Raw genomic sequence first — 27,686 nt, forward strand, 5'->3', positions numbered from 1 at the left:
TCCCCATTGTGATTTTGATAGATATTTTCACCCCGAAGTGAGAAGAAATTCCAATGGGGTTCTGAAACAGGGGTTTTAGTAAGAGTTGAGTAAAAAGCCTGATTTTGAAAAATACCTGACTTTTACCCTAAAACTTTAAGCTCAAAGTGCCAAGAACAGCCGAACGTCAACAAAATTTATTATTGGTCTAGCAATAAGTGGGTGAGCCTACTCATTTGCAACTTGCTGTCTTTCTATGTCTAAAACTTACACCACATAAGCAAAAATCCCAGTGAGAGTAATGTATTTTTCCCCAGTCTGAATTTGTAAACATTGGATTCAATTTTGTGCCAAAAGACAGTCGTTGATAAGTTAACCAGATTCGAAGAACGTGATTTCAATCATTGTTCAACAAAGGTGTCTTTATGTTGATAAATACTTGTCCAAGAATTCAAAATCTTTCACTGTAATGCTCTTTTATAATACAGCTTTAATGAAATTACTAAAGAAATAACCCCCTAACAAGCTCTTTTTTTGTGAGGTAATTGTCATTTCAAGCGTTTCAAATACGTCTTGGTGTAAGGATTACTGACGAGCATGATTATAAGCACGATTGTTTACTGATAATATTTTATCATCATTTAAAACACTTTTCCTGGTCTGTTTTAAAGCTCTGTTTGTCTTGTCTTTTTATTTGTTGCTTTAAGAAATTGAATTGATGGAAATTCATTTCTTATTTGAAATTCCCTTTTGAACCACAAGTAGTTATTAACAGCTCTGGTGAGATGGACATATTACTGAGGTTAAGCATACCAGGATAATCACGACGACGAACGAAAAATGTAATAGGCTAGTGAAAATACGAAATTTTGTCTCAGATGAGATATCATTCTAACAGAAGTTGCGTAGGTTATCTGATCTTTATTTGATAAACTAAGACGAATAAACGTCCCCTTCGAATATATGTCTCCCCTCTAAGAGTGGTGTTTATTTGAAACGAGTAGCTCTACGGGAGAAAATCCTTTATCTGCAGTGTTTTGGTTTTTGTTAGCAGTTTTAGGTTGCCGTATATTCGTTGCCAGAATTTCGGAATTGGCAAAAAATATTCCCCACTGAAAATAATCAAATAAATCAATCCTCACTGCAAAATATAATGCTACTTTTCCAATCCCCACCGATTTTTCTGACTTGAAAACAAAAGAATTTAAATCCCCCAGGCATAAAAATGTAGCAATATCAATCCCCATTGTTATTTTACTCCCACTGGCTGAAAAAATCCTACCAGATTTGTGAGAAAGGGGTGTGTTAGTATCCCAGAATAACTTGGAAAGAAAAATAGAGAATTGAAATCAACAGCATTCCTCTCAGCCTAACTTCTGAGTGATTGCTTTATTGTCAGAAGTTCTAAATTATTTAATTTTTGCTCATTCCCCGGGGGGGGGGGGTACTAGGGTTGGGAGTTGACGAGGGGGGGGTGCCGCCCGACTTTCGAAATTTGGACCCTTACCGGGACTAAAAAGGAGAAAACAAAGGAAAATTTTGGGAATTTTACGACCCTTAGTGGGACAAATTTGACCAATTTTGACCAAATTTCGATCTTTCAGGGGGTAAAAAGTTGAAATTTTCTGATTTTTCCGACCCTTAGCGGGAATTTAAAAGTCCAAAAAAGGTACCCTTAAGGGCGGCACGTACCGTACCCCCCATTTGCCTAAGTACCCCCCCCCCCCGGGGCACATTCATTCCACCAGCATTCCATCAATCATAGTGTATGAACGCGTGCTACTTCGAGAACATTAAATTATTTTGAAGAGTTCGGATGTTCTTAACCTAATGGGCCTAAAGATATTCTGAACATGTTATTATTATCAACGTTATGTTAGTAATGTTGCACTATTTCCTAAGAAATTAGAGTCTATAAATCCTTAATTAATCATAAATTGTTCTCGATGTTTTTAACATCGAGGCCTTATTTATATTCTTATAAAGTTTGTTCTTTTGGAAAAAAGAGTGAAAGGTAATAGTACTTTTGAGGGTATATTTGACAGGTGGTTTAGCATGGACTAGGATTTCTGAAAATAAATAATAAATTTAAATGGTCTAAAAGAATTTCCTTGTCAATATTGGTCTCAGGGGTTATTTCATTGTGTTTTGCTTACTCTTAATCTTTCAAAGCTCAACTCAAAATAATCATAGTTATAGTCTATCATTTTGAATGACAAAATTCAAGCGAGCTGGAATGATACATCAACCAGCGTAAAATAGACATTGTTGTGTAGCAAATCTGATAAAATTTTCACACCACAAACAGTTATTTCTTGTAAAATAACTGATTATGATAAACACATCTCAACGTTAGCAATATAATTGTTCACTCATCCTCAAAATATGTCACTGGCGATATCCAATCGTACTTGGCCTGGTCAAAATACCTGAAAGGATCTTGCAAGGCCTTTCAGGTGCTTATGTCAAGAACTTTTCAATAATCTTATATGAAATTACGAACTCTCTTACAAGATCGTGCAAGTTATTACAAGACAATGTAAGAACATGCACGTCTAATATGATAGAACCCCGGGGGGTCACTCGATTTCGAAACGACGGTTTGTGCCGCGCAAAATCTGCTTTTCAAAATGGTATCCTTACAGTGCAGTTCAATGTGGCTGAAAAGGTACCCTTTCAGTGCATTTTCTCTTGATTTACCCAACCCTTACAGTGCACTATATTTTTCAGCGTGAAAAAAGAAGCTTGGGAAATTTTCTGTTTCAAAGAAAAACTGAGAAAAATATTCTTGTCAGCTGTAATTATCAGACAATAGAAACTTTTTCAAACAAACGAGAAGTAAAAACCTTTCTTTTTATAAATTATTTTAAATTTGTTTTAAAATTCGACCCTTGCAGTGCAATTTCACAAAAACACACCCTTACAGTGCATTTTGGGATGCTGAAAAACCGCACCCTTAAGCGCGGCACTTGACGTTGGCCAGATCATATAAGAAGCCCCCCCGGGAATAGAACAAACCACGTTCTTGCAAGCTTTCAATAAGATCTTGTCGGAAAAACTGTAAGATTTTTACATTTTCTTAGAATCTTTTTTTGCCAAAAAGTTCAAATTAGTTTCGGGAAGAATCTAATATTCCAAAGAATGAGTCCAAAGATGAGTCAAAAATTTTAGTAAGATTTATGTTTTTTTGTAAAACAATGAATCCTTAGTCAAAATCATTTTCGCTATCTTCATCATTTTTTCCTGTCTCATCATTTCCATCATTTTCAGGTCTTTCGTTTGCAGCACCTCTGTTTGCAAGTCTTCTCCACTCACTTGCCCGCAAATCTCTTCCGGCCTGATTGATAACTTTTCGGCACTGTTGCAAAGTTTTTTCAAAATCTTATAGTGATGTCTTAAAAGCCCTGAACAAAAAATTGAAATGAATGTTACTTTATAACATAGAAGAAAAGTCTTGAGAAAAGAGAAATTTTATGACGATAAAATCTCCGCCAGATAAATACTGGAGTATCGCTTATGACTGGCAAGAAATGTGGAATAGTGCAACACACTTGAGGGGGTTTGTAACAAGATATTGATTGAAGGATTGATATCTTTGCGTTCAAACTGAATGAAAATAAATTAAGGAATAATAAGTATTTGAATTGATAAAATAAATGAAAATAGTGACTAAATGACAAAATTAGGAGCTTAAATTGATAATTGATTTATGAAACTTAGACTAATTTGAGAAACAATTTGAGTGAACAGAAAATGATATGAAAGAATAAAAGTATGATAGAATCTTAGAAAAAATTACTAAGTCTTAACCTAACCTAGGACAGCAATGGGTAGAAGCCTGTGCCAAAAGGGCAAATGCAGAGCCTAAAGTTGAGCCAACCTAAGACTAGGAGAAATTAAACAAAAAGTGAGAAATGCATGTTTAAAAGCTTACCGGCTGGCCCAATGTGATTGCTGTGAAAATGACCAGTGAAATGAGTGGATTACCAGCTTGGTAAATCCACAGTGAAATGCAAATTATTATTAAAAATTCAATTCAGGTAAATTCCATTTACCAATTTAATAAGTTTTAGTTTGACTCTGACTGACAACATGTCAACAAAGAATTGAGCTCCTTGCTCTACAATGTTTCAACACAGAATGAAAAAAAATGAGAGAGTAAAAAAAAGAGAAATCTGAGGAGATAATTGCTCCCCAATTATAAATCATTAGTGAGAAAAACCTAGAGTAATTATATAATACAAAAGAAAATAATAAGTGTGATGTGAGGTAATAACCCATGATGCTCAACAATGATTTGCTAATGATAAAGTAATTAAATATACAAAAGAAATGAAATTTTGAAGCTATTTTTTATATAAGAAACTAAACGATTTTTAACTGAATTTTTATATTTTTTATAAGAATATTTTTCTAATTTTGATAAGAACATTGAGCAGACTAATGCTGTTCATGTGACACTCCCCCAAGCTGGTTTTAAAATTTCATTTGAGTTTTACAAATACCAAAACATTTAATCATTTCCACATTTCTCTGCTAATTCTTCCAATAAATCAGACTCATCAACAGAATCAATCAAAATCAACTCTCGGACAGAGCGAAATGTTTCACGACAAACATTTTCATTCGAATTGCAATAACGTAAATGACTTTACGACAAAAAGTCATCCTTATGCTATTTCGACTTTGGATTTTATACCATACTGATAAGTTTTCGACAATGATGAATCGTGTTTTTTGAAGAGGACAATGTCTCCAACTTGAAATTGATGACCGTTTATGAACCATTTGCTTTGAGTCATCAATTGAGGAACATGATTGAGTAACCATGATTCGAACCAACTGTTGTAGACGTTTTCGTTGTCTCTCATCAGCTTTGAAGGGTTGTTTGATAGAATCATGTCACCGATGGGGCTTCTTTCGTTATTACGTCCCAAGAGTAGGCGATTAGGCGTGATCAGATCGAGATTCTCCAGATCAGTTTTACTACCAACACAAATTGGCAGATCATTGATTGAGTTAGCAATGACAGCAGCTAACGTTTCCCATTGCATGAGTGATAGTCGCTGATTGTTGATGAACTTCTGTAACGATTTGTTGACTTCTTGGATTTTTCGTTCAACTTTTCCATGCATATTATGCCCGCCAACTGGGCATATAGAAAAGTCGATGGCTTTGTTTCGATGCAATTTGGATTGAAGATCGACAAAGTCCAACTTCATGTTGTTACATCCTTTGATCAGTTGACTTCCACCATCACAGTAGAGCTTCTTCGGATATCCATGGTCGCAAGCAAATCGAGTGAATGATGATATGAACGAATCAGTAGAATAATCGTCCATCACTTTAATAGATATAGCTGAGGTTGTAGAACAGCAGATAACAACAAGCCAAATCTTCACAGTTGTGCGCTTGTGACTAGGTGAAAAGGATAAATATGGACCGGACAGATCAACTTGTGATGCAAAGAAGGCTGGTGCAACTGTTAGATTTGATTCTGATATGGGCCCCATGACAACTTCAACTGATTTCTTCATTAGGAAACGACATCTTTGACAGTTTTTACGAATGAGCTTGATCATGGACCGATATTCGATAATGTAGGCTTTCTTTAGAAGATATCGAATTGTTGTTTCAACTCCAGTGTGTTGGCAAATGGAATGGTTCCAGTGAATGTCGAGAGCGATACTGAAAGCGATAGGTGAGTGATTGCTGAGTACAGGTACGCAGAAGGTATCGTTTGAGAGGTCTTTCATTGTTGAGGTGAATTTTCCAATGATTGATACTTCATCTGATGGAAGAATTCTACCAGTATAATGTAGAATACCATTCTTTTCTTGAGTGATCTTGTCGAATTTCTTTGGCTGAATGAATTGAAGTACTTCTCTTGTCCCAATTCTGAAGAAATATTGCTCTGAATCCTTAATTTCCTCATCTGACAAGTTTGCTTGATAAACACAATTTTGATTTTTAATTCTCTTCTGGATGTTCCGACAAAAACGAATGACGTATGCAATGATTCTGACAACTTTTGTGAACGAGTGACGATTGGGATCAATTAGATAGTTCGAGAAAGCATAGTAATCTTTGACGACATCATTCACTTTTGAGACGTGTGAATCGACTTCACCTGGGTTGAATTTGAGCTTGACTTCGTCTGGTTTGAAGATGGGGAATTCGCTATGCTCGAGTTGCAACCAAGGATGACCATTGATCCATGCTGAACCAGCATCAACGTCCTTGATGGATGCGCCTCTTCGAGTTCCAATATCAGCAAGATTATTATCAGATTGGATGTAATACCATTGATTAGCAGTCGTAAAGCGAAGGATTTCTATTACTCGTCGATTCCTGACCCATTGATCCAAAGGCTTTTCGTCGTTAGTGATCCAGAATAGACTTGCTTGATTATCGGTGAGTTTGATTGCATTCTTGTGATACTTGTTGAATGATCTACGAACAACTTCTCCTGTGTAGGCGTTAATCAAAGCTGCGTAGAGCTCGGCTCTTGGTAGTGACATTCCTTTAGGTACAACACGTGTTCTGGATAGGACAAGTTGACATGACGAGCCTCCTGATTTCTTCTTGAAACGAACATAGATACAGGAGCATACTGCTGACTGGCTAGCGTCGCCAAAATCGATGGTTTCCAGGTCGAGAGAAATTGCATCTTCAGGAATGATAGCACGTTGATATTTGAGGTTGTTGATTTCCTTCATCAGGTCGAAGTGTGATTCCCACAATGGTCTTAGTTCATCTGGGATCTTGTCATCCCAGTCGAGTTTTCGGTGAACCAGTTCTTGTAGATCCAACTTCATAGCAGCAACGATTGGGGTGACTTTTCCTGTAAGATCAAAAATTTCTGCTACTTTCGATGCGCAGTGTCTTCGAGTTAGTTTGGCAGGAATGATGTTGACAGTGTTTGATGGCTTTTTACCACGACATTTCTTCGCAAAGTTGAGTTGACTGATATTGAGTGATAACATATCGTCTTTAGGAAACCATCGCATTCCACCAACGTGAATCGTCTCTCCATCGTCTGTGAGATTCTCCAACGGTTTTTCTCCAGAAAAAGAAACACCTTTCAGTTGGAATCCTCCTTTGTTGATGTTGAGTTCGATGTCGTCTGCCAAAATGTGGGCTTGTTGGATTGATTGAGCACCAGTGATACAGTCATCTACGTAGACGTCATTCTGTATCACTTCGTTGGCTTTTGGATATTGATCTTTTGATAATTCGGCTACCTTTCGTAATGCATACTCAGATTGGTTTCCACTCGATCGAACGCCATATATAAGTGTTTTTATGACTTTTTCTTTGGGTATCTTCGAAGGATTAAGGTTTTCTTCCCAAATGTATCGTTGGTAGCACCAGTCTGATTGGTTGAGTCTGACTGTATTGTACATTTTTCTCACGTCGGTATGAACTCCAACTCGGTGCATTGACCACCGGATGATGATTTCTTGGAGTTTATTTAGATTATTACGACCCTTGGCCAAGAGATCATTAAGACTATAACCAGAGGACGTAGCTTGAGAGGCGTCAAATACAATTCGGCAAGGTGTGCTTACCGAATTCCCCTTCCACACAGCACGCCAAGGAATGAAGTTCTGGATTGGATGGTTTTGCAGTGAGTCTTGAACGTCTTGTGGGAGGTTTTCGACGTATTCGACATAATTGAGTTGCTGAAGCTTCGATTCCGAATCCAAAATGTCTTGCTTGTCTTTGATATTGGATGGGTTGTTCAGCTTTCTGAGTTGTTGCTTGAAGGTTTTCATTGCACGATCTTTGTTGGCAGCAAGGCGATTTGGGCTTGAGATGAATGGAAGTGAGGCTGTTGTAGTTGATGTTTCCAGATTGATGGTGACAGATGCATTGATAAGGCTTTGCTCCACTTCCTCCCTCAAGCTGATTGTTTGGTATTGGTCGAAGTGCTTGCAATCCTTGCACGTTCTGCAAGATGGACATCTGTAGGACACTTCACAACCAGTAGACTCGACTTGTTCGAACAGTCGCTGTTGATGTGTGAGATGGACATCTGAGTGATTCTGATCGTCAAGAAGCAGTTGTTCTTCCTGATAACCAAGTATTGATGCATTGTTGAATAAGTACCTTCCTCTATTAATAAAGAAGGCTGTTGATGACGTAAAGAAGCTGTTGTGAATTTCGGTAAATAGTTTATGCGGACCTCCGATGACACCTCTTCCTCCGTCTGAGTTGATGAATGAAGATTTATAGATAGATAATCCAGAATCCAATTGGTGAACAAGCTTTGGATGATAGCGCAGATACTTGACACCAATCATCAAGTGGACTTCTCCTCCAACATGAGGTGGTAGTTTGGGTAGAGGATCAATTCCTCCTGATGATTTGTAGTGGGTAGTTATGTCCTTCTCAACCTCAATGAGTGGGTAGATGGGAAAGTTTGATGTGATTTGATCCAAGCAGATTCCTGAGAGGGTGACGATTCTTCCATCCTGAAGTGGAAGATTGACTTTGTAGCTTCCTGAAGATACAGTGGCTGTGTTTCCAACACCTCCAATGTTGATTGATTCGCTACTGAATTTGATGGCTGATGATCCAAGAAGTTGAACAGCTTTGGTTGATAGTATGAAGTCAGAGCAACCATTGTCGTAAAAGATGTTAACTCTATTGCCATTGACAGTAATTGTCTGAAGAAGATAGATTCCCTTTTCGGTGATTGAATCATCATGAGGTGATACATCAGACTTGAATGAAGAGTGGAATGACAGTTTGATTTGCTTCACGAAATCTGGTAGGTGTGAACTTCGCATGAATCTAGACTTGAACCGATCGAGAATATCTTGATTTGATTGATTGTCCTTGTGCTCTTCGCATAATAGGACATGTTTCTTGATGGTATACTGGTGGTGACTGGGGTGTGGACATGTAAAGTCCCTCTGGCATCGACCATCAGAGTGCTTTCCTTTGGATGCGTCAGCACCTGGCAGAAGACATTGAGTGCAGAATCCCTTTTTATTGATGATTGCTAGACGAGCTGCAGGTTTCTTCTCGACGAAATCTTTGCATGTATAGTATTGGACGATCTTGGAACCATTTGGACCATTTGATACCATGTGTTCTGATGATGATGGAGCTTCTCCACACAGTTGACATTTGACTGGATCGTTTTGGTTGCCAAGGAATGTCTTCTTCTTTGGAATTTGATTTGTTTGAGGTGGATCCTTCTTCTCGTTAGTACGTTGAGTTTGAATGCTGACTTTTTGTTGATTCAGCTTTTCCTCTTTCTCAAGAAAAGTTAGCAACTTTCCCCAAGTTTGTTTTGGAGTGAGTTCATCATCGCTGATGCTTGACAAGAATCTTGTGAGACGACCCTCACCGAGTTGTTGGTATATTCGTGGAAGTGACTCTCCAAAGTAAAGATTGTCTTCGATTTGATGTTTGTGAGCAAGTTGCATCACTTCACGAATGATATTTGAGAACTTGCTGAGTGCGATGACAAGTTTTTCAGGATCACGACTTTTGGCGATTTCAGATTTATTGAGTGTCTGAAGTCTTTTCGTTAGAAGAGTTCTCGAATCCCCAAAAGCTACTTTTAGACGTTGCCAAATATCATTGATATTGTCAAGACTTCGAACGAGAGTGATGGCTGGCTCACCAAGATGATTGTTTTTGAGAAGATCAGGTAAGTAGCTTGAAGGAGTTGATTTGATATATAATTTCTCAAAGTTCGATTTGAAAGTATAAAAGTCAATAGGTGATTCATACCCACAGAATTTGTCGAGCTTGATTTTAATGTTAGTCATACTGTGGTCTTTCTCCAGTTCTCTCTTGGTGTACTCTCGATGGACAGCAGTATTGAAGTCGAGTTTTTTCGAGTTGAGCTTGATGAGAAGTGCACCCATATTCATGATGGCTTCTGAAGCATCACTATCGGTGATTGGTGATCTCGTACTTGATGGATAACCTGTCAAGATTGTCGGAGAGTTTGGATGATTCGTCCTTGAGTTGGGTAAGTTGTTTATCGTCCAACTTTTGAAGATCTTGAGTGATAGTCGAATTGATTTCGAAGAGATTTTGTTGCATAACCTCAATACTGAATGCAATAGATTTCTCATTACTGATAGTTGTTTGTGATGTCACTTGGGTATTGGCGAGATTTAGTTTGGACTTGTGATCTCGAGCTGATATATTGTACGTCTTGATTGATGTTTCTGCTCTCAGGGCTGATAGAATGAGGTCATCTTGATCATCTAGGTTCGATTCTATGCACAGGAGTCTCAGCTCATCTCGTCTTGAATTCATTTGTGAAATGGTTGGATCGACTTCAGTGGCAGTCAAACCATTGATTGGTGTCTCATCGATTGCATCATTGATAGCTGCAATTAGGACTTTGATTTTATTGATGGTGCTTTCATTTGACGAAGGCATGATGGTTTCACGAAGTGAAAGATTTGCAAGTTGACTGGAAAGATGGTCCGCGACGTGGATACTCCGACCAGTGTTGTGAAGTTCCTTATAGTTTATACGAGGAAGATTTCTCTTTGACATAAATGTTTGGCTGAATTGATGAAGTTGATTGAGTTGAGTGTGATTGGAGGGTGTGGCTCCGTTTGAATGTGGAATAGTGCAACACACTTGAGGGGGTTTGTAACAAGATATTGATTGAAGGATTGATATCTTTGCGTTCAAACTGAATGAAAATAAATTAAGGAATAATAAGTATTTGAATTGATAAAATAAATGAAAATAGTGACTAAATGACAAAATTAGGAGCTTAAATTGATAATTGATTTATGAAACTTAGACTAATTTGAGAAACAATTTGAGTGAACAGAAAATGATATGAAAGAATAAAAGTATGATAGAATCTTAGAAAAAATTACTAAGTCTTAACCTAACCTAGGACAGCAATGGGTAGAAGCCTGTGCCAAAAGGGCAAATGCAGAGCCTAAAGTTGAGCCAACCTAAGACTAGGAGAAGAGAAAACAAAAAGTGAGAAATGCAAACAAAAAGCTTACCGGCTGGCCCAATGTGATTGCTGTGAAAATGACCAGTGAAATGAGTGGATTACCAGCAGGGTAAATCCACAGTGAAATGCAAATTATTATTAAAAATTCAATTCAGGAAATTCCATTTACCAATTTAATAAGTTTTAAGTTTGACTCTGACTGACAACATGTCAACAAAGAATTGAGCTCCTTGCTCTACAATGTTTCAACACAGAATGAAAAAAAATGAGAGAGTAAAAAAAAGAGAAATCTGAGGAGATAATTGCTCCCCAATTATAAAATCATTAAGTGAGAAAAACCTAGAGTAATTATATAATACAAAAGAAAATATACTAAGTGTGATGTGAGGTAATAAATGATGATGTGAGGTGATGATTTGCTAATGATAAAGTAATTAAATATACAAAAGAAATGAAATTTTGAAGCTATTTTTTATATAAGAAACTAAACGATTTTTAACTGAATTTTTATATTTTTTATAAGAATATTTTTCTAATTTTGATAAGAACATTGAGCAGACTAATGCTGTTCATGTGACAAGAAATAAAAGCCATAATCCAAACCCACAACATCCTATTCGCTTTCTCGCAGTGTAAAGAGTAAACATGTCGGAATCCAATGAAAATATGTAAGTTATTTTGTGGTTTTACCAATTAATATCTCGTCAATTATTTCGTTTCGCCGTCGTTTATTATCCTTTCTTTCATTACTTGATAGGAGGATCAGATTTCAATCAATTTGTTGTGTTTTCCTCTGTTACTCAGTGGGACACAAATTACACTCAGTCAATATCCTCAAGAGCGGGGGTAAAAAAGTTTTCTGGAAAAGCCCAAGCCCAAGCAAAAGTTTTTGACAAGAGCATGGTTTTGATCGCACAATGCTTTAATGGCATTTCCTACCAGCGCCGTTATTCGATATTGTCAAAGCTTATAACAAACCAACCAAGTGAAGGAGATAACGAAGGCTAAGTTACTGCTTTGGATAATATGGGCAATAGAGAGTTATTTGGGCCAAGTTTTGATGAGTCGTATCCTTTGCCAGTTGAAAGGATTACCACTGTTCGTACCAAGGCAAAATCTTCATTTATGGCCTTGAAGATCCAAGGGGCAGGAGTCACCATTTACCTAGAGGAGGTTTTTCTGGTGCAAGGTTGGGTGGTCGATGGCCCTTTCGTGGGGGCCCCCGGTTTCAAGGTCCACAAAGAGGTCGAGGGCAAACAAATGGACCCCAACAAAGAAGTTCGTGGAAGCCATCCTTCAGGGGAGGTAAGACATGTTTCAAATTATATTCCAGTAAGGGACTTAACAAAGACTCACCCAGCCCTAGAGGGAATGTTTCCCTTAATGCCTTTAAAGGGTCTGAAATCTGTGGGGAAAATAAAACACTTTCTAAGGAACTGGGAAGTTCTGACTCAAGATCCTTAGGTTTTGGAGATAGTAAAAGGTTTTTCAATTCCCCTAATGGAGGAGCAAGTAAAGATTCCCCAAAATTGTCCTATGAATCCAGAGGAGATGAGGCTCGTGGACAAGGAGGTAGAAGAAATGCTTCAGAAGGGAGCTATCAGGGAGGTTTTTCCAATGAAAAACCAATTTGTGAGCTCAATTTTTGTGGTCGAGAAGAAGGACTCTGGACATCGTCCAGTCATAAATCTGAAGAAAATGAACCAAATACCTTATCAGCATTTCAAGATGAAGTCCTTAGACCTTTTAAAGGATCTTTTACAGCCAGGGAATCTTATGTCAAAAGTCGATCTCAAAGACGCCTACTACTCCATACCGCTGAGAGAACAATCTCAGAAGTATGCGAGGTTTCATTGGAAAGGAAACTCTATCAGTTCCTTTGACTTTGTTTCGGAATGGCACCCAGGATTTTTACAAAGCTTTTAAAAACCCCGATAGCATTGTTGAGAAGGCTAAATATCAGGCTAGTGATATATTTGGACGACATTTTGATAATGAGTAAGTCTCAGGAAGAAATAGAGATGGCCAGGGATTCTCTAATCTTGGTGGTAAACCTAAAGAAATCTGTCCTGACTCCATCAAAGAAGATAGAGTTTTAAGGGGTGATAATAGACTAAGAAAAAATGATGTTGTTTCTTGCAATAATTCGCTCTGCACCGTTTCATTCGATGTTTATCCAGAGTCTCTATATAATAAATCCATGGATCATATGAGTGCCCCCCCCCCGGGAATTCATGACATAATGTTTTCTATGGAAATACCCCGCGGTTTTAGTCAATAGTAGAAAATTTAAACTAAAGAAAAGTTTTATAAAATTTGCCTTTTCTGGCAAAAACCGGGGTCTTTCCGTAGAAAACATTACGTCATCATGAATAAGAAAATATCTATAGCAATATTTTTGCTACTTGTTACCAAGCAGATTTTTCAAGAAAGGGTAAAAAATGGTAAAGTTATTTTAAAAGCGAATCGAATATACCACAATCATCGATTATTTTGTAAGACTATTCTCATGCGAGGAGAGGCTCAGCAATCGTGGGCGGACATTCAAGGGTGACTTTGAAAGACTTTGAATAGCTTTTCAAAATTGGAAAATCGGATCTTTAAAAAAGAAAAAGAGAAAGAAAAAGAGAACGCCCTTCAATGCCCTTGAAGATACTTAAAACAGAAAATTAGAAAAAGAAAAAAATATACGGCTTTCACTTTATGGCCAAAAATTGACAAATTGAAAGATCAATACAGAAAAAGGGTGAAAAAGAATTGCCGTTGGCTTAAAACTCGCTTGCGAAAAAGTCAAAAATGGGAGAGTTCCAAAAAAGCGTACTACCTTATCGGGGAAAAAAACGTCTGAGTTTTATTTAGTCGAGTTTTTTTTTCGTCGGGGAAAAATTTTGTCACCTAGAGGCATTTTCGTCACTTTTCCCCGACCAAAATTTCAAATTCGTCACTTTCACCCGACTAAACTGTCCAAAAGAAATGGTTTCCTTCATTATCTCGAACATAGATCTTGTAATTTGACGTTTATAGCACTAATCTCGGTTAATAAAGGTGTAAAAAATTATATTTGAATTTTGGTTGCGGTATAGAATTTTGGGTAAATTTTTTGGTCGGGGATAAAAAAATCGCGTACACGTTTTGGTTGGTGATAAAAGGTCGGGGAAACATTTCGTCGGGGAAAAATTTCGTCACTTTCCCCCGACATTTTCTTCCCCGATAAGGTATATTTTTTATGACTGGTGATTGAATTTCATTGTTTTCGAGCAAGGGAATTCAACAGGGATGGAAGAAATAGCACAATATTTTGAAGGGAGGATTTGCTTATTTTTCTGATTATTTTCAGCTGGGGGAAAATTACAGTATTATTTTCCACTGGGAGCGATATTTCCCTCTCTCCCAAACAGTTAAGCAGAAAAGAATTAAAGCAAGATTTTCAGGCTTTCTTTCTTTCGTCTCAAGTCACCTAAGGTCGATTTGTAATTTTTCATAGTGAGTTAATTAATTAATTAATGAGAGCAAATACTATTTACAATTATATTTACAATTAATTCTATGCAATAAAATATTCTTATCTAAATATAATATAAATATTTGTCGTATATATACTAAAAAACGTTCATCGGCTTGAAATGAAGAGCAATTTCAAATTGAAACCATCGAATATATACGCCCATGAGTCTCTCTTCCGAAAAAGACCGCAAAGGTTAGAAAAATTCATGTTTTCACCGAGGTCACTGTTGACAGGGTTTTCCACTAAAAATAGTATTTAAAAATTTTTCCCTGACTGACTGAACAAAATTTCACCGAGTAAGCGAAAAGAGTCGGATATTTACAAGGGAAACGATCCAATCGAAATCAATGGTGACATCAGTTTTAGCACTGTACCCTTTTTCATATTCAACCAAGGTAATCCATAAGGTGGAAACGTAAGTGCGTAAGAGTGGACACGCCACCGAAACTAGTGACGGTTGACGTAATAATAGTCAAGTTAGTAAAGTGGTAAATATACATCTAAAAACAAGCCACAATGAAGGTAGTAATGTTTGAACGCAAACAGAAATGTAGAAACGGAATGAATAAATAACGTAATCGTAGCGTGCTGTCGTGCTGGGAATCTAAAAATGAAAAAAATTGAAAATTTTGGAGGTTACTTGCACTACAAAACTTGCTAACTCGAAAACAAATAAATAGTTTTTATAAAAATGGTAAAAAGCGGCTAATGAGAATATTGAAAAGCTGATGTGGTGGAAAAGTTTGAAAAAAACGGAATACGGAGTCTTTTTATGGTAAACTTCTTTGAGGTATAACCCCCTTTTCTTACTTCCAGGTCAAATCGAGGTATTTTAGGCTTTATACGCTATTTTTACTACAGAAAGAAACATTTGAATTTATTCGACTAATTAAAATTAAAGAAGCTTAATTCTGAAAATAGTTCAACACTTTACAACGGAGATTTGCGTGGATTCGTCTCAGGCACATAAAAGTCTGAACTGTACATCATTCTGAATTTGCCTTGGTCTTTTCAGTCCACCAAGAAGAGTTTTGTACAGGCTAACCAAGCCCTTCTTTCTAAGTTTTTTGAATGGATCCATTTTTTCAAAAAATTCCAGTATGCAGAAAAAATTAGGCTTTAGGCAATTTCACATCAGCCGGAAACCAAGTACATGATTAGATATACTTACGTGGAAATAATTTGGAACCGATGACGTCATTGGAAACGACGAAACAAACAATGGAAACAATCAATCAATCTGAAAAATAAATAATCGAATGAAAAACATTTGAAACATAGGAACAATCATCGATAAAAATAAAAAAAACGACGATTTCTTTCTCCACCAAAAAATAAATTCATAACAACCTGAGAAAACATTTCACAAACAATCTATTTGCAAATTTCAACCGTCTCCAAAATATGTCTGCTCCAATGCGATGAAAAATCTCAATCAAAATATCGAAATCAATTCATTCGTTTCATTCATTCGAACTCCAAAAAGGCAAAATTTATCAAACTGAAAATTCTAAAAGACTTTCTAAATAACTTTTCACTTCTATTTAAAAAAATTAAGAATAAAAGTTTCAACATTTGTCGCACGAATAGAAAAACATTATTTCATTGTTTAAAAAATATTCCCACCCTAAAAAAACGTGAAAAAGTTGATATTTTTCTTACCAAGACGAACGAAACGATCGAAAGATTTCTTTGGTAACACCATCACATTCATCTTGTTCATCAGGGCGTTGACCATCATTGTTTTTCACTTCATGATCCGCTCCTTTGGCCAACAACCATCTGATGACGTCATGTTTGTTCCAACGTGTTGCATAATGCAATGGTGTTTCGTTATCTTCGTCTCTTCCATCGATCAACGTTTCGATTGTTTGTTGATTAAATTTTTCCAAATAACGAACTGTTCCTCTCCAACCAACAAAATGAAGAATGTTCCGACCAAAGTTGCCCACGAGTGAAAAATCATGAGGATAATCCATCAAGTGAACGAAAACGTTGAAACGATCTACACGAACAGCCATCATGAGAAGTGTCCAACCAAAACTATCATCACGCAACCAGTTGACGATGTTCGGATTTTGGTGGAAAATTTCTTCGAATTTCGCGAATTTCTTTTCGTTCAAAATTTTCCAAACATCTGAAGAAAAAAAGATGAAATTCAAAATTTTCACGGAGTAAAAAAAAAATTCAACAAAAAATGAATCTCGATATCTCAGGAACCAAAAATACTTTGGAGCTGAAATTTTGTACACAGAACGAGAAAAATATTTCCGAATTGATGGCGAAAAAATTTAGAATTTTGAATGAAAACTTTTTGCTCAGCGAGAAATCATTTTCATTTGTGACGGTAAAAAAATTGAAGTTGAAAAAAATGAAGATCTAGATCTCAAGAACTAAAAAAAGATTAAAAGTTGAAAAATTGCAAACGGAATTGGAAATTTATTTCCAGATTGATGGATTAATCTTTTTTGGTTTTGATGAAAAATTTTTGTTCAGAAAGAAATTAATCTTTTCAATGCAAAAAACGAAACTCGATCGCATTCTGCGAAAAAATAAATTCCGCGAAAAATATCTCAAAATGTGAAAAAGTCGAAAAAGTTTTCAAAATAAAAATTTTTGTCAAAAGTGAAATCTTGCGTGAACTAATACACAAACAGAAAAGATAAAACAAAAAAGTAAACACGAACTATTTGAGATGAGATCTGAGAAAAATATGCCTTACACGTTTTTTTTTTATTAGAACCTAGTTTATAAGAACATATAGGCTGAAATTCGTCGAAAAATTAAGAACATCTTAAGAACATGCTCAGCCTCAGTTTGGAAAAAAATGACAAGAAACTACAATTTTTTCCTCTTTTTAAGCAGTTTTAACCGAATTTAGGGGTGGATCTTCAAAAGTCGAGAGTCAAATATTGTCCAAATTTTGCCAAATTTAAGTGCTCTTTATTTTGTATCATATTGTCGATTTAGAGTAGTTTGAAAAATTAAGAACGCATTTAAGAACATTTTAGGCTGAAAATTGCTAAAAATATAAGCACATCCAGGCTCAGCCAAATTTTAGGTGTTCTAATAAAAAAAAAAACGTGTATTCTAAAAAAGAATCATGAAATTGTGATAAAAGATAACAAAATACACTAATATGTAATGTGTTTCTCAAATTGTCATATAAAGCTGCAAGCTGAACTAGTTTTAAAAAGAATCTTAGCTTGAATAACTTTAATTTTGCACAGGTACTTTCACTAAATTAAATTATACAACACTAGAGGTTCAGAAAATGAAAGGTAAAAAGTCTAGAAATTTCTTCGATCACATTCATTCATTAATTCATTCACTTTTCCACAAAAACCAGTCACCCCACCACGATCACATATAAAAGGCATACAGGAAAACTGGGAGCCGGGAGGCGGGAGGCTGAACCGTGAGCCGGGAGTCGGGAGGCTGAAATCGAAAGTGGGAGGCGGGAGGCGGGAGGCGGGAGGTTGAAAACGAAAGTGGGAGGCGGGAGGCTAAAATCGAAAGTGGGAGGCAGGAGGCTGAAAACGAAAGTGGGAGGCGGGAGGCTAAAATCGAAAGTGAGAGGCTCATTTATGAGGCCACGCACAAACGTTTTTGGTCAAGGGATAGGTAACAAAGAGCTAAGAAAAATCAGATCATTTATTTTTTATAAACACACACAATCCATCAAAAAAAATATTTCAAATAGTATGTTTTGAAACCAAGTGTTTTCCTAGGAAGCGTTTCTCTTTATAAAAATAATTTACATCATAATTATTGTTCACTTCACTTACACATCACCTGCGTGGCCGAGTGGATAAGTCGATGAAACGGTAACTGAAGCGTTATGATTTTAGAGAGTTCGAATCCTATACGGTGCGACGAAAATTGTGTTATTTTGTCTGTTTTGTCAACATTGATCAAACTTTTCTGGTTTTATGAGCTCTTGTTGATATTTTTGAAAATTTCTGTTAAAATTTTAAGAAACAAAAATTGGGGTGGGGGGGGGGCAGTCAGGCAAATTGACCGACGCCGCGACGGGTATCTGCGGCGGTTAAGGGTATGTTTTCCAATTTATCAGAAATGTACTGTAAGGGTGGAAATTTCAGCAAATCTATAGGAAAAATTATTGCTCAAAAAATCTTGATTGCTCGAAAATCTTGATTTTTTTGGCTCTAAAAGAGTTTAAAATTTGAAAAAATGCATTGCCATTGTAAGGGTATGAATTTTTTTCTGCACTGTAAGGGTGCGATTCTAAAAGCCAATTTTTTTGCCGCACATACTGTCAATTGGTAAACCCCCACCCCCGGGAGTGTCACCTCAGCCCGGGGGGGGGGGGGGGGGTACTAGGGCAAGATGGGTTACGGGGATGCTCCGCTGGTCAGGGTACCTTTTTTAACCTCCACGAGTCCCAGGTAGGGTCGCAAAAACACCAAAATAGAAAAAACAGTCCCTCGTAGGGTGCCTATTTTTGGAAAATTTTGGGAAAAAGTAGAAAATTTGAGAAAATTTTGGAATTTCAGTCCCATTCAGGGTCACTTTTTTCGCAAATTTCGAGTCCCACGTAGGGTCCATTTTTCGAACCTCAGCGGAGCACCCCCGTCGGTCGACAAGGGTAGTACCCCCCGGGCACCTCAGCTCAATGCAGTTTGATTCAAGTACAGTATTTCAAAATGGATCAGGTTGGTTAGCGGGTGGAGAGTCAAGAGTCAAGAGTTATGACTTTCCCTTCTCTTGAAAATCCAATGTTCCAAAACTTTCAACTAAAAAAAATGCAAAAAAATCGGCTTTCGTCTTTTTTTATTATCTTATAAACACTTTTTTCAGAACCACAAGTGAAAAGAAAAGCAAAACTGACTGAATATGCTGCCAAAAAAGTGATTGACAGGTCTAGAAAATGATTGACTTGACAGGCCCGGGTTAGATATTTCCGTGAGCAATCTCGTTATATTTATAAAAAAGTAATATACTTGTGGAAAGCCCAATTATTCTACTTTTTCGAATGCTGTGTCATGGAATTTTTTAAACAATTAAATAGAACGGGGTTTCCTCTGATGTAAACAAACCTCGAGTCCTATCCTGAAAATTGACATTGAGCGTAGAAAAAAAGACAAATGAAAGTATTTTCCTTTTTAATTCATATTTCCAATAATTAAAGACTAACTTGAAAACACCAAGAGTGAAGTGTAGCTAAATGCTTAGAACGCCTTGCGACTTAGAATTTTTTTTCAAAACTGAAAATTTGACCCCGGCTCGAACTACCAAAGTCTCTTATCATTGATTCGGTGCTATGTCACCTATTCGACAACTCAATTGTTCGGACAACTCACTTGTTCGACATTTTTTGCAAATTTGTCGAACAAGTGAGTTGTCGAACAATTGAGCGCCCAGATGATAGACAGACCAAGTGTTCGACATCATTTGTTCGACAACTCACAGTATTGTCGGACAAGTGGATGTCGCACAGTTGACCATTAACATGTTCGACTTCCATTTGTTCGACACCTACTTGTTCGACAATAGCGAGGTTAAGTACCGTCGTAAGACAAAACATTGAAATATTCGGCCCAATATTCGGCCAAACATTCTCAAATGCAAAATTAGTGGGGGGAAATTTGTTCGTTTTTTTGAGGTCGCTCGACTTTTTTAGTCAAAGCATTTGTTATACATTTTTGGAAAGCTAAGGGGTAGGGGAATCAAAATAATTTGGGTGCCAATTTTTTTTCGGACACTTTGGTGTGATTTTCGGACAAATACGACGGTCTCAGGCAAAAATCATAGGGTGAAAAATTAATAAAAATTTCAGCTTGAGAAAACGGAGACCTGTTGTATATTTTTGGAAAGCTCTCAAAAAATCAAGATTAGTGATATATTGCGAGTATAGGTGATTTCTTTACCTAACTCGAGATATTAATCCTTAAAAACAGTGTTTTTCAGTGTTTTTCAGCCAGAAACAGCTGTTTTGTCCAGTTTTTGCGCTTTCGGAAGCTCAATATCTAAAAAAATCGAGCAATTTTACAAATTTCCCCCTACTAAATTCCGAAAATGCTGGCTAATCAACTAAAATCCTGTCCCTGTGAAAAAAGCATCAAAAAATATTATTCTCATTTTTTATTACACAGTGCCAGCCTGGTTCGTTTCTCAACTTTGCATTTTCCGGGCCATTTTCTGATCTTTTTTAAATTCATTTGCCTATCGAAAGATTTTTAACAGCCATAGTTGGCGCCTTCGCAAATTTTTTCCGTGCATGGACGGGGGTAATGTTATTATAATATGGGTAAAATTGCCCCTTTTTTAACCTGACTGAAATTCGAGCCGTTACTAGCAACCCTGCGGGGCCCAAGGCGCCGAGTATGCACCCGGCACAGTGACAAGCCGTTACTAGCAACCATGACCTAAGCAATTCCAAACAACAAATCCAAACAACAAAGATGAGATACTCCCGACCGTCGATGATACTCCCGTCCATGTACGGAAAAAGAATTTGCGGCGCCTTCGATACTTCAATATGTAATTGTTTAGTTACCGCTACCGATGCCTCATTTTCACAAAAATTTTGTCAAATTAGAGGCTTTTTGTCTAAGCGAAATATTTAGGTAAGAACAGCACGGTACCGAGTACAATATGGGTATATATATATTTTTTTCGAATTCTGATTTTCTAAGTCACAGAGACAAAATTCCGTTATTTTCGGAAAATGACGTAACACGGCGTAACTTGCATCAAGAACATGCAATTAATGGTTGTCGAACAACTGGTTTGTCGATCAACTGTTATGTGGAACAAGTGGGCGCTTAGATGTTCGACATCTGTTTGTTCGACATCCATTGGTCGAACAAGTAAGTGTCGAACAGCTGGGTGTCGAACAACTGGGTGCTTAGATGTTCGACACCTCACCAGTTCGACAAATGAACAATGTGTCGGACTTGTAAACGTCGAACATGTGGTCTGTCGAATATGTGAGCGCTCACTAGTTCGACAGAATAGTTGTTCGACAATTGTCGACCAAATGTACTGTAGAACAACTATATTGTCGAACTAGTGAGATTTTCCCATTGATTCTGAGTCCGGCACGCTAGCAATGTACTATCGAGCCGATACAAAACTGTGCAATTTAAAAATTCTTATAAAAAACACTACTGCATTATGGGTGAACTGACCTCATGGGTTAGGCTAACTGTTTAGATCAATTACATACTCCAGGCTCCGTAAGGTTCCTTATTATAATTGAAAAAGCGTATACTAACAAACGATACGGAACCCGTGAGAGTGCTTTTTAAACCGTTGTCTTTGTTTTTCTTCACAAGATTTTGTTTATCTTTGCAACTTAGTTCTCGCTTTCGGCCTTTCGTCTATTCGTTTTCCGCCTCCCACTTTCAATTTCAGCCTCCCACCTCCCACTTTCGTTTTCAGCCTCCCGCCTCCCACTTTCAATTTCAGCCTCCCGCCTCCCACTTTCGTTTTCAGCCTCCCGCCTCCCGCCTCCCACTTTCGATTTCAGCCTCCCGACTCCCGGCTCCCGGTTCAGCCTCCCGCCTCCCGGCTCCCAGTTTTCCTGTATGCCATATAAAAAGCAAATGAAACAAACGCACGAAACTTTCATTTTAGCAGGAGAAGAAAAAAAATAAATCGTTCCCTTGAGGATGAAATCGACATTTCTTTTATTATGATTTCAGTTGATTGTCTTTGTGTCCCTCCAATTTCGTAATAAGAGAAAAACCCTTTCAAGTGAGGCCAATGAAATATCTTAAAAGTAAAATGGTAAATTTTAAATTTCTAGTCTTAAAATATACTCAAATTGTTTCTAAAACGTTAAACCTTAACTTGAGCATCTTGGAGGGAGGGGGTGACGTCATCAGCCTCTGAGAATACCGAAAATAGGACCCCCTCTAATTTTGCTCATTTCTTTTTGCTCAAATTTTGTGGGACAAGTCCAGTGACATTTATTTTTGTAGCCTGGAGATCAATGCTATGATTTCTTATTTTATATACTGATGGTGAAAAATATAGCATGGTTTGGGCTGTGAGTTTGAATTTCCAAGATTTTAAAGACGGTTAAAAACATAGTCAATCTGTTATTCTTTCACTGGTTACACTTTCTTAGAAAAAACGCAACTTCCGAAATTTGGCTTTTATTTTAGTAAGTGAGGACAACGCTAAATTCGAATTTCCCACTGTAAATTTTTTGAGGCAGAAATCTGTCTCACAGGTCATACCCGTCCTGTATATATCAGATTATAAAAATACAGGGCGGGTCTCCTGTCTAGTATTTTTGAGGCAGCACAGAGGGTCAATTTTTGAGACCTGCTGGTATCGTGTATTTTACAGACCGGCTCAAAGTTGCCCTTTTCAGTCCTAGGATACTGTATCTAGTGATTGGAAAATGCTATTGACTTAACATTTTGACAAGATTCAGCTATTGATAATAATAAAGTGAGCATTTCGGGTAAAATAAGGACCCGTACCTTCGAGGGACCAAGGATTTTCTCCAAATCAAAAAAAAATTGATAATTACGGACGGTACTTTAATCAACTTTCCAATTGAGCGGACTAATGTTTAAGTTCGAATTACAGAAAGATTAGAATAGTGGAGGTTGAAATTAGAGAGTTGGCAACATCGACGATTGAATTGAACCTAATATTTAAAGATTTAACACGTGATTTTTGAAGAGATGAGTTTGATGGCGAGATCGTTTAATATTTCTGTTATGATCAAACGAGAAAGTTTGATACATAACGGTTTTCTAATGGCTGTCAAATGTGGATATGTCTAACGCAAGCTGAGAGATTAAAAAACACACATTTATTTTTCGCCTCGAGAAGTCATGTTGTGTACCTTTAAGCTGTAATATTAACCCTCTCCGTACCGATACCTTATTTTAGCACCTCGATCTATTTGCCGCGGCTTTTGAAGATGGAATTTTCACAGGTTTCCTATTTTGCCAACGTCGGATATCCGACAATTTATTTCCGAAAAGTATTGGCACTACGGGGACTTGGGACCAGCATTTAGTGCCAAATGATGCTTTATCTTTGAGACTGCCTGGAGACTTCCAAAATGGTCAGATTTTAGCTGAAATTTGGCATACTCAGTCCTTGGGTCAATATATGAGGCCCTTGATTTTCATTTATAGAAAATTTTCAATTTGGGGCTTGGAGACAGATTTAATGCATGTCAGATATACCCCTCATGTGGATGACAAATATAGATAAAATAAACGTGTCGGATATATCCGAAAAAGAGTGAAATACGCGTGGCGGATATACATGTTTTTTTTTATAAGCAAGTGTATGCAATACACTCTGTGGTCCCCCCTTGGTCAGGCTCGTGTATGCTTAAGTTCTTAAAGTATCCAGGCATAGCAGGCATCTCTACCAAACCTTTTTAAACAGATAAAATCTCGTATGGTTAGCCCTTTGTTGTCTAGCAGTGTCTAATCGTCTGTTTGTTCACTACTGTCAAAGAAATGAGATTATGATTTGAACATTGAATCAAATGAATGATGAAATAAAATCAAACTAAATCATGGATAGAAAATATTATGTAACAGATGTACAAATCATATGATATAGATTGGCCTACCATTATCATATATTCCAAGGTTTTCTTTCGGAGAATATAGAACACCAAATAGAAAATAAGGATGTTTCGCTTTGGGTACTCGCGAGCTTTTGATTGTATAGTGGAAAATTTATAAAATTTACCGTATATTAAAACAAAATTTCGAATCAAACTTACCATCAAAACGGAGCATAGTTCCATCATTCAAGGTCAAACTTTCCATGGTTTTGCCATCCCATTTGTTGCTATATGCAGGAGAAATGATTAATAGATATCATCGATAGAAGCTTTACCTTTCAGAGAGGCAAAAACAAAAATTATGGAGATTGAAATACTACATTCCATTGCGAACGAGGGTAGTTTTTTCTACACTTGAAGTTTATATAATATTGCAAAATCGAGGAAGCAGAACATTCGATCTAGGGAATAGGCAATCTTTCAAGAATGTCGAACCCCCCGAACTAAACTCCGTTTTCAAATTTATCTCCTTCCGAATTACGTTATCGGCCCTTTTTACACCGGCCCTTATTGGCGTTATTTTTGGGTGCAATTTAAGATAGACGATCTAACGATTTACATAAAACTTAAACTAGCCATAATTTTCATTAAAGTGCCACCGCAGAAGAACGATCAAATAAGTTGTTGAATTTGGAAAAAAATGTTACTGATAGCCGTTACTTCTGTTAGAATGGCATCTCATTTGAAGCAAAATTTAGTCTACAAATATTAGCAATTTGTTTCCAAAAATCCGGAAAAGTGTTTCTAATGATGATAAAACAATAGAAATACAGCCAAGCTAAGAATGTTACCGGTACACCATTTAACCGGAACTAAAATACTGAAAAACGCGCGCAAAATTATGAGATGTTTGCCCAACTTCATTATGCGTGAAGCTATGAATGCCATCCTCGGAAGCTTTAGGCTTCCTGCGGTGGCAATTATGTAACACATTTCCAAAACAATGGCATAATCTTTTCTGGTTTTTGTTTTACAAGAATTTTTGTCATTGGAATGGTCATTAACTATTCAAACAAAAACTTTTATTATATTTTTCTAAAGAACGCGTCATCTCTATCGTTTTGAATAACCAATTATGTGCGCATCTTATAAAAACTTCATCACAGCTGAAAAACTAATAAGTAAGTAATAAAGCTACAACTAATTAAGGGTATTACTTAGACTACAGTAGTTGTGGTGTTGTTTTGTGGTGTTGTTTTGAGGGTTTTGACCACCTTTGGATATTACTTAGACTACACAATATACTGACGAACAATATTCGGCACCATGGTTTGCAGACCATAATGGACGAAGTAAACAACAGATAAGAACAAAGAGAGCGGAGAAAATGTCTGCACGTGCTTTACTTTCTTTTTAAGGATCATGGTACAGTCGGGAGAATGCGATGAATGCTTTGTTGAATATAATTTGTACAATCTTACATAAATTATGTTTTTAAAAATAATTGAGTTTGTCGTTGTTTTCTGCGAAGGAAACTTTGTAAATTGCCAAAATATTTTGTCATGATTAGCATGATTACGCATGAATCCCGGGGGGGGGAGGGGCATGAATCAACATAATTTATGCATGGAACATGGATTGCAAATCGTGAATCTTAAATCGTTAATTCGTGAATTTTAATTACCCTAACCCCAGGGAGAAATTTGTCAAATGACTGTTAGTTGATTGACAATGGGAGCTTATCGAATAACAGAATGCCGAATCAGAGGACATCAACTGTATTGGCGTGATTTCCGATGTTTGGAAAATAAGCGGAAATCAAGTATCTTACCGATTACGGACGAAAGTTACGGCATGCGAAATACTGAGCATGCGCTATAAAAGGGCTAAGGGTAGTCAACGTGTCATCTCGCATCAAACGTAAGGTCGTGTACTCAAACTTATAGTCTAAGCTATTTGTATTAACGATTTTTCTTTATCTTTATTCACGCTAAACTTCGAGTACAAGGAACGATGGCCAGCCAAAGACAATGGACGTGCAGATTTATTACTTATTATTAACAACCCATGGTTTTTCGTCCTACCAAAAGATCAGTCAGATTGGCGAACAAGGCTGACCCCTATAGCTCGAGGGAGGTAGGTTTTTAGTCCAGGGGAAGAGGCTCATTAGTTCAGGGGTCCTCTAAGTTATTTATAATTATTCAGAAGAATCAAAGATCGGATCGACAAACCAATAAAGTTATTAAAGAACCGTCACTCATCAAGTCAAAGATACATTGGAGATTATCGTAATTATACTAAGAGAACTGAACTGAAATACTGAGATGATACGAGATTCGTGAACGAGTTAATAAAATCGAATAATCTCATGATACAACACACAGTACCAAAGAAATATCAATATGAATATATCTATGTACGACTATTTATTATTGTCAATAACTTATTATATAATTATCATTACTTTGTCATTTTATTACTTATACTTGACTTATATTTACCGACCTTGCGTTACGAAGATAGTCCAAATGTCTCCAGAAAATGTGTCAACTATGTAATGTATTGTTTGAATCCTTTTTTGATACTGATAAGGAGTAAAAGTTAAGATACTTACGTTCCCAAAGATGAAATGGAAGTTGAAAGAGTAAACGCCTTCCTGAAGGAAAAAAAATAATGTATTTTTTTAGTCTGGAATTTATTTGGTTAAAGGATTAGCGGGCACCTAATTTTGGAAAATATGGCTTATATCCTCTCATTGAGCTCTTTGCAATAATAAAGATCATTAATACTTGAAAATTTCAACAGAAAAATTATACCTGAAATAGTTTTGCCATAGCTCTTCATTTTTGTTAAAATCATCTAGAGATTGTGAAACGTCGAAACTGAAATCGGTCAATTTCTGTGAAATAATTTCTGTTTGTTTTGAGCTGTCCTTTTCGTTGTATTGGAATCGTACTTTCAGAAGATCTTCAGCGTCTTTGCTTGATTCAACGTGTGTCTTGATTGCTAAAGTCCCATCGACATATTTTTGAAAAGCTCTTTCGATACTCGTGGAAGCATTTTGTGAAAAAGGTTTCGTTGAAATGACATCAAGATTTGTTATGGTTCGTGTGATTGCTTCGATGAGAAAATGTGCGTTGGCCTCGTTTTCTGGATCCACAAAGATGATTGTATGGGCCATTTCCAATCCACGAACAGACCGATAATCGGATATCAGAACTGTCTCCATCTCGTCCAAATTTTTGACGAACTTTTCCTTCATCTTGTGGATGTCATGAGGATATTCTCCGGTAAGGTAAGGTGCGTATGCAATTGGACGCTTGTGTATCCTTTCCAGAGCATACTGAACCATTTGTACTTGACAGATATTTTCGCATAATACCACGACTTCGTCCTCCTTTCTCTCATTCAAACAGAACTGGAGGGTTGCAGCTAGTATCGGAAGGAACCAAGCAAATAAAGGTGTGAAAGCTTTGGTGAAATGAAAGATTCGAGGTTTTAAAAAGCTCGCAAAAGAATGTCCACATTTCCCTTTCATATAGGTATATGTAGTGGAAAGTTCTTTCGTGACTTCTTCATTTTCATTCGTCCGCGGCTGCGACTTAAAAACGTTTTCTGGGTCGCGTAGCTTCGTTGGGTCAAATGATTCGCTTGCTTCTCGATCTTCTTTTCGCTAAAAAATGAGAAGTAATTTGAAATTTCTCGTTAAAACATAAAGGTAAGGTTTAATTGGA

At 36.9% G+C, this 27,686-nt stretch overlaps 2 protein-coding genes across 3 annotated transcripts in view; both read right to left on the bottom strand.

Moving 5' to 3' along the window:
* Positions 1-27,686, bottom strand: part of LOC136821844 (uncharacterized) — a 386,618-nt gene that overhangs the window by 349,016 nt on the left and 9,916 nt on the right. Inside the window, exons 5-10 of one of the 2 annotated variants that reach the window (XM_067078066.1) lie at positions 26,769-27,625; positions 26,567-26,608; positions 24,172-24,239; positions 16,101-16,575; positions 15,610-15,678; positions 14,631-15,042 (exon numbers count right to left, since the gene is read on the bottom strand). In XM_067078066.1, coding sequence (XP_066934167.1) covers position 15,678; positions 16,101-16,575; positions 24,172-24,239; positions 26,567-26,608; positions 26,769-27,625 — 1,443 coding nt within the window. In that variant the 3' untranslated portion in view covers positions 14,631-15,042; positions 15,610-15,677. Of the gene's footprint in view, positions 1-14,630; positions 15,043-15,609; positions 15,679-16,100; positions 16,576-24,171; positions 24,240-26,566; positions 26,609-26,768; positions 27,626-27,686 lie in introns of those variants that run through there. The other variant, XM_067078067.1, reaches the window with a different exon arrangement.
* On the bottom strand, positions 9,892-11,058 carry LOC136821862 (uncharacterized). The gene is made up of 2 exons (XM_067078104.1): positions 10,983-11,058; positions 9,892-10,654 (listed from the first exon to the last, which is right to left on the bottom strand). The coding sequence occupies exon 2, from the start codon at positions 10,510-10,512 to the stop codon at positions 9,892-9,894; it is 621 nt and encodes a 206-aa protein (XP_066934205.1). The 5' UTR covers positions 10,513-10,654; positions 10,983-11,058.

The sequence above is a fragment of the Clytia hemisphaerica genome, unplaced genomic scaffold (genome assembly GCF_902728285.1).
Source record: "Clytia hemisphaerica strain Z4C2 unplaced genomic scaffold, Clytia hemisphaerica genome assembly, whole genome shotgun sequence".
Taxonomy (NCBI): domain Eukaryota; kingdom Metazoa; phylum Cnidaria; class Hydrozoa; order Leptothecata; family Clytiidae; genus Clytia; species Clytia hemisphaerica.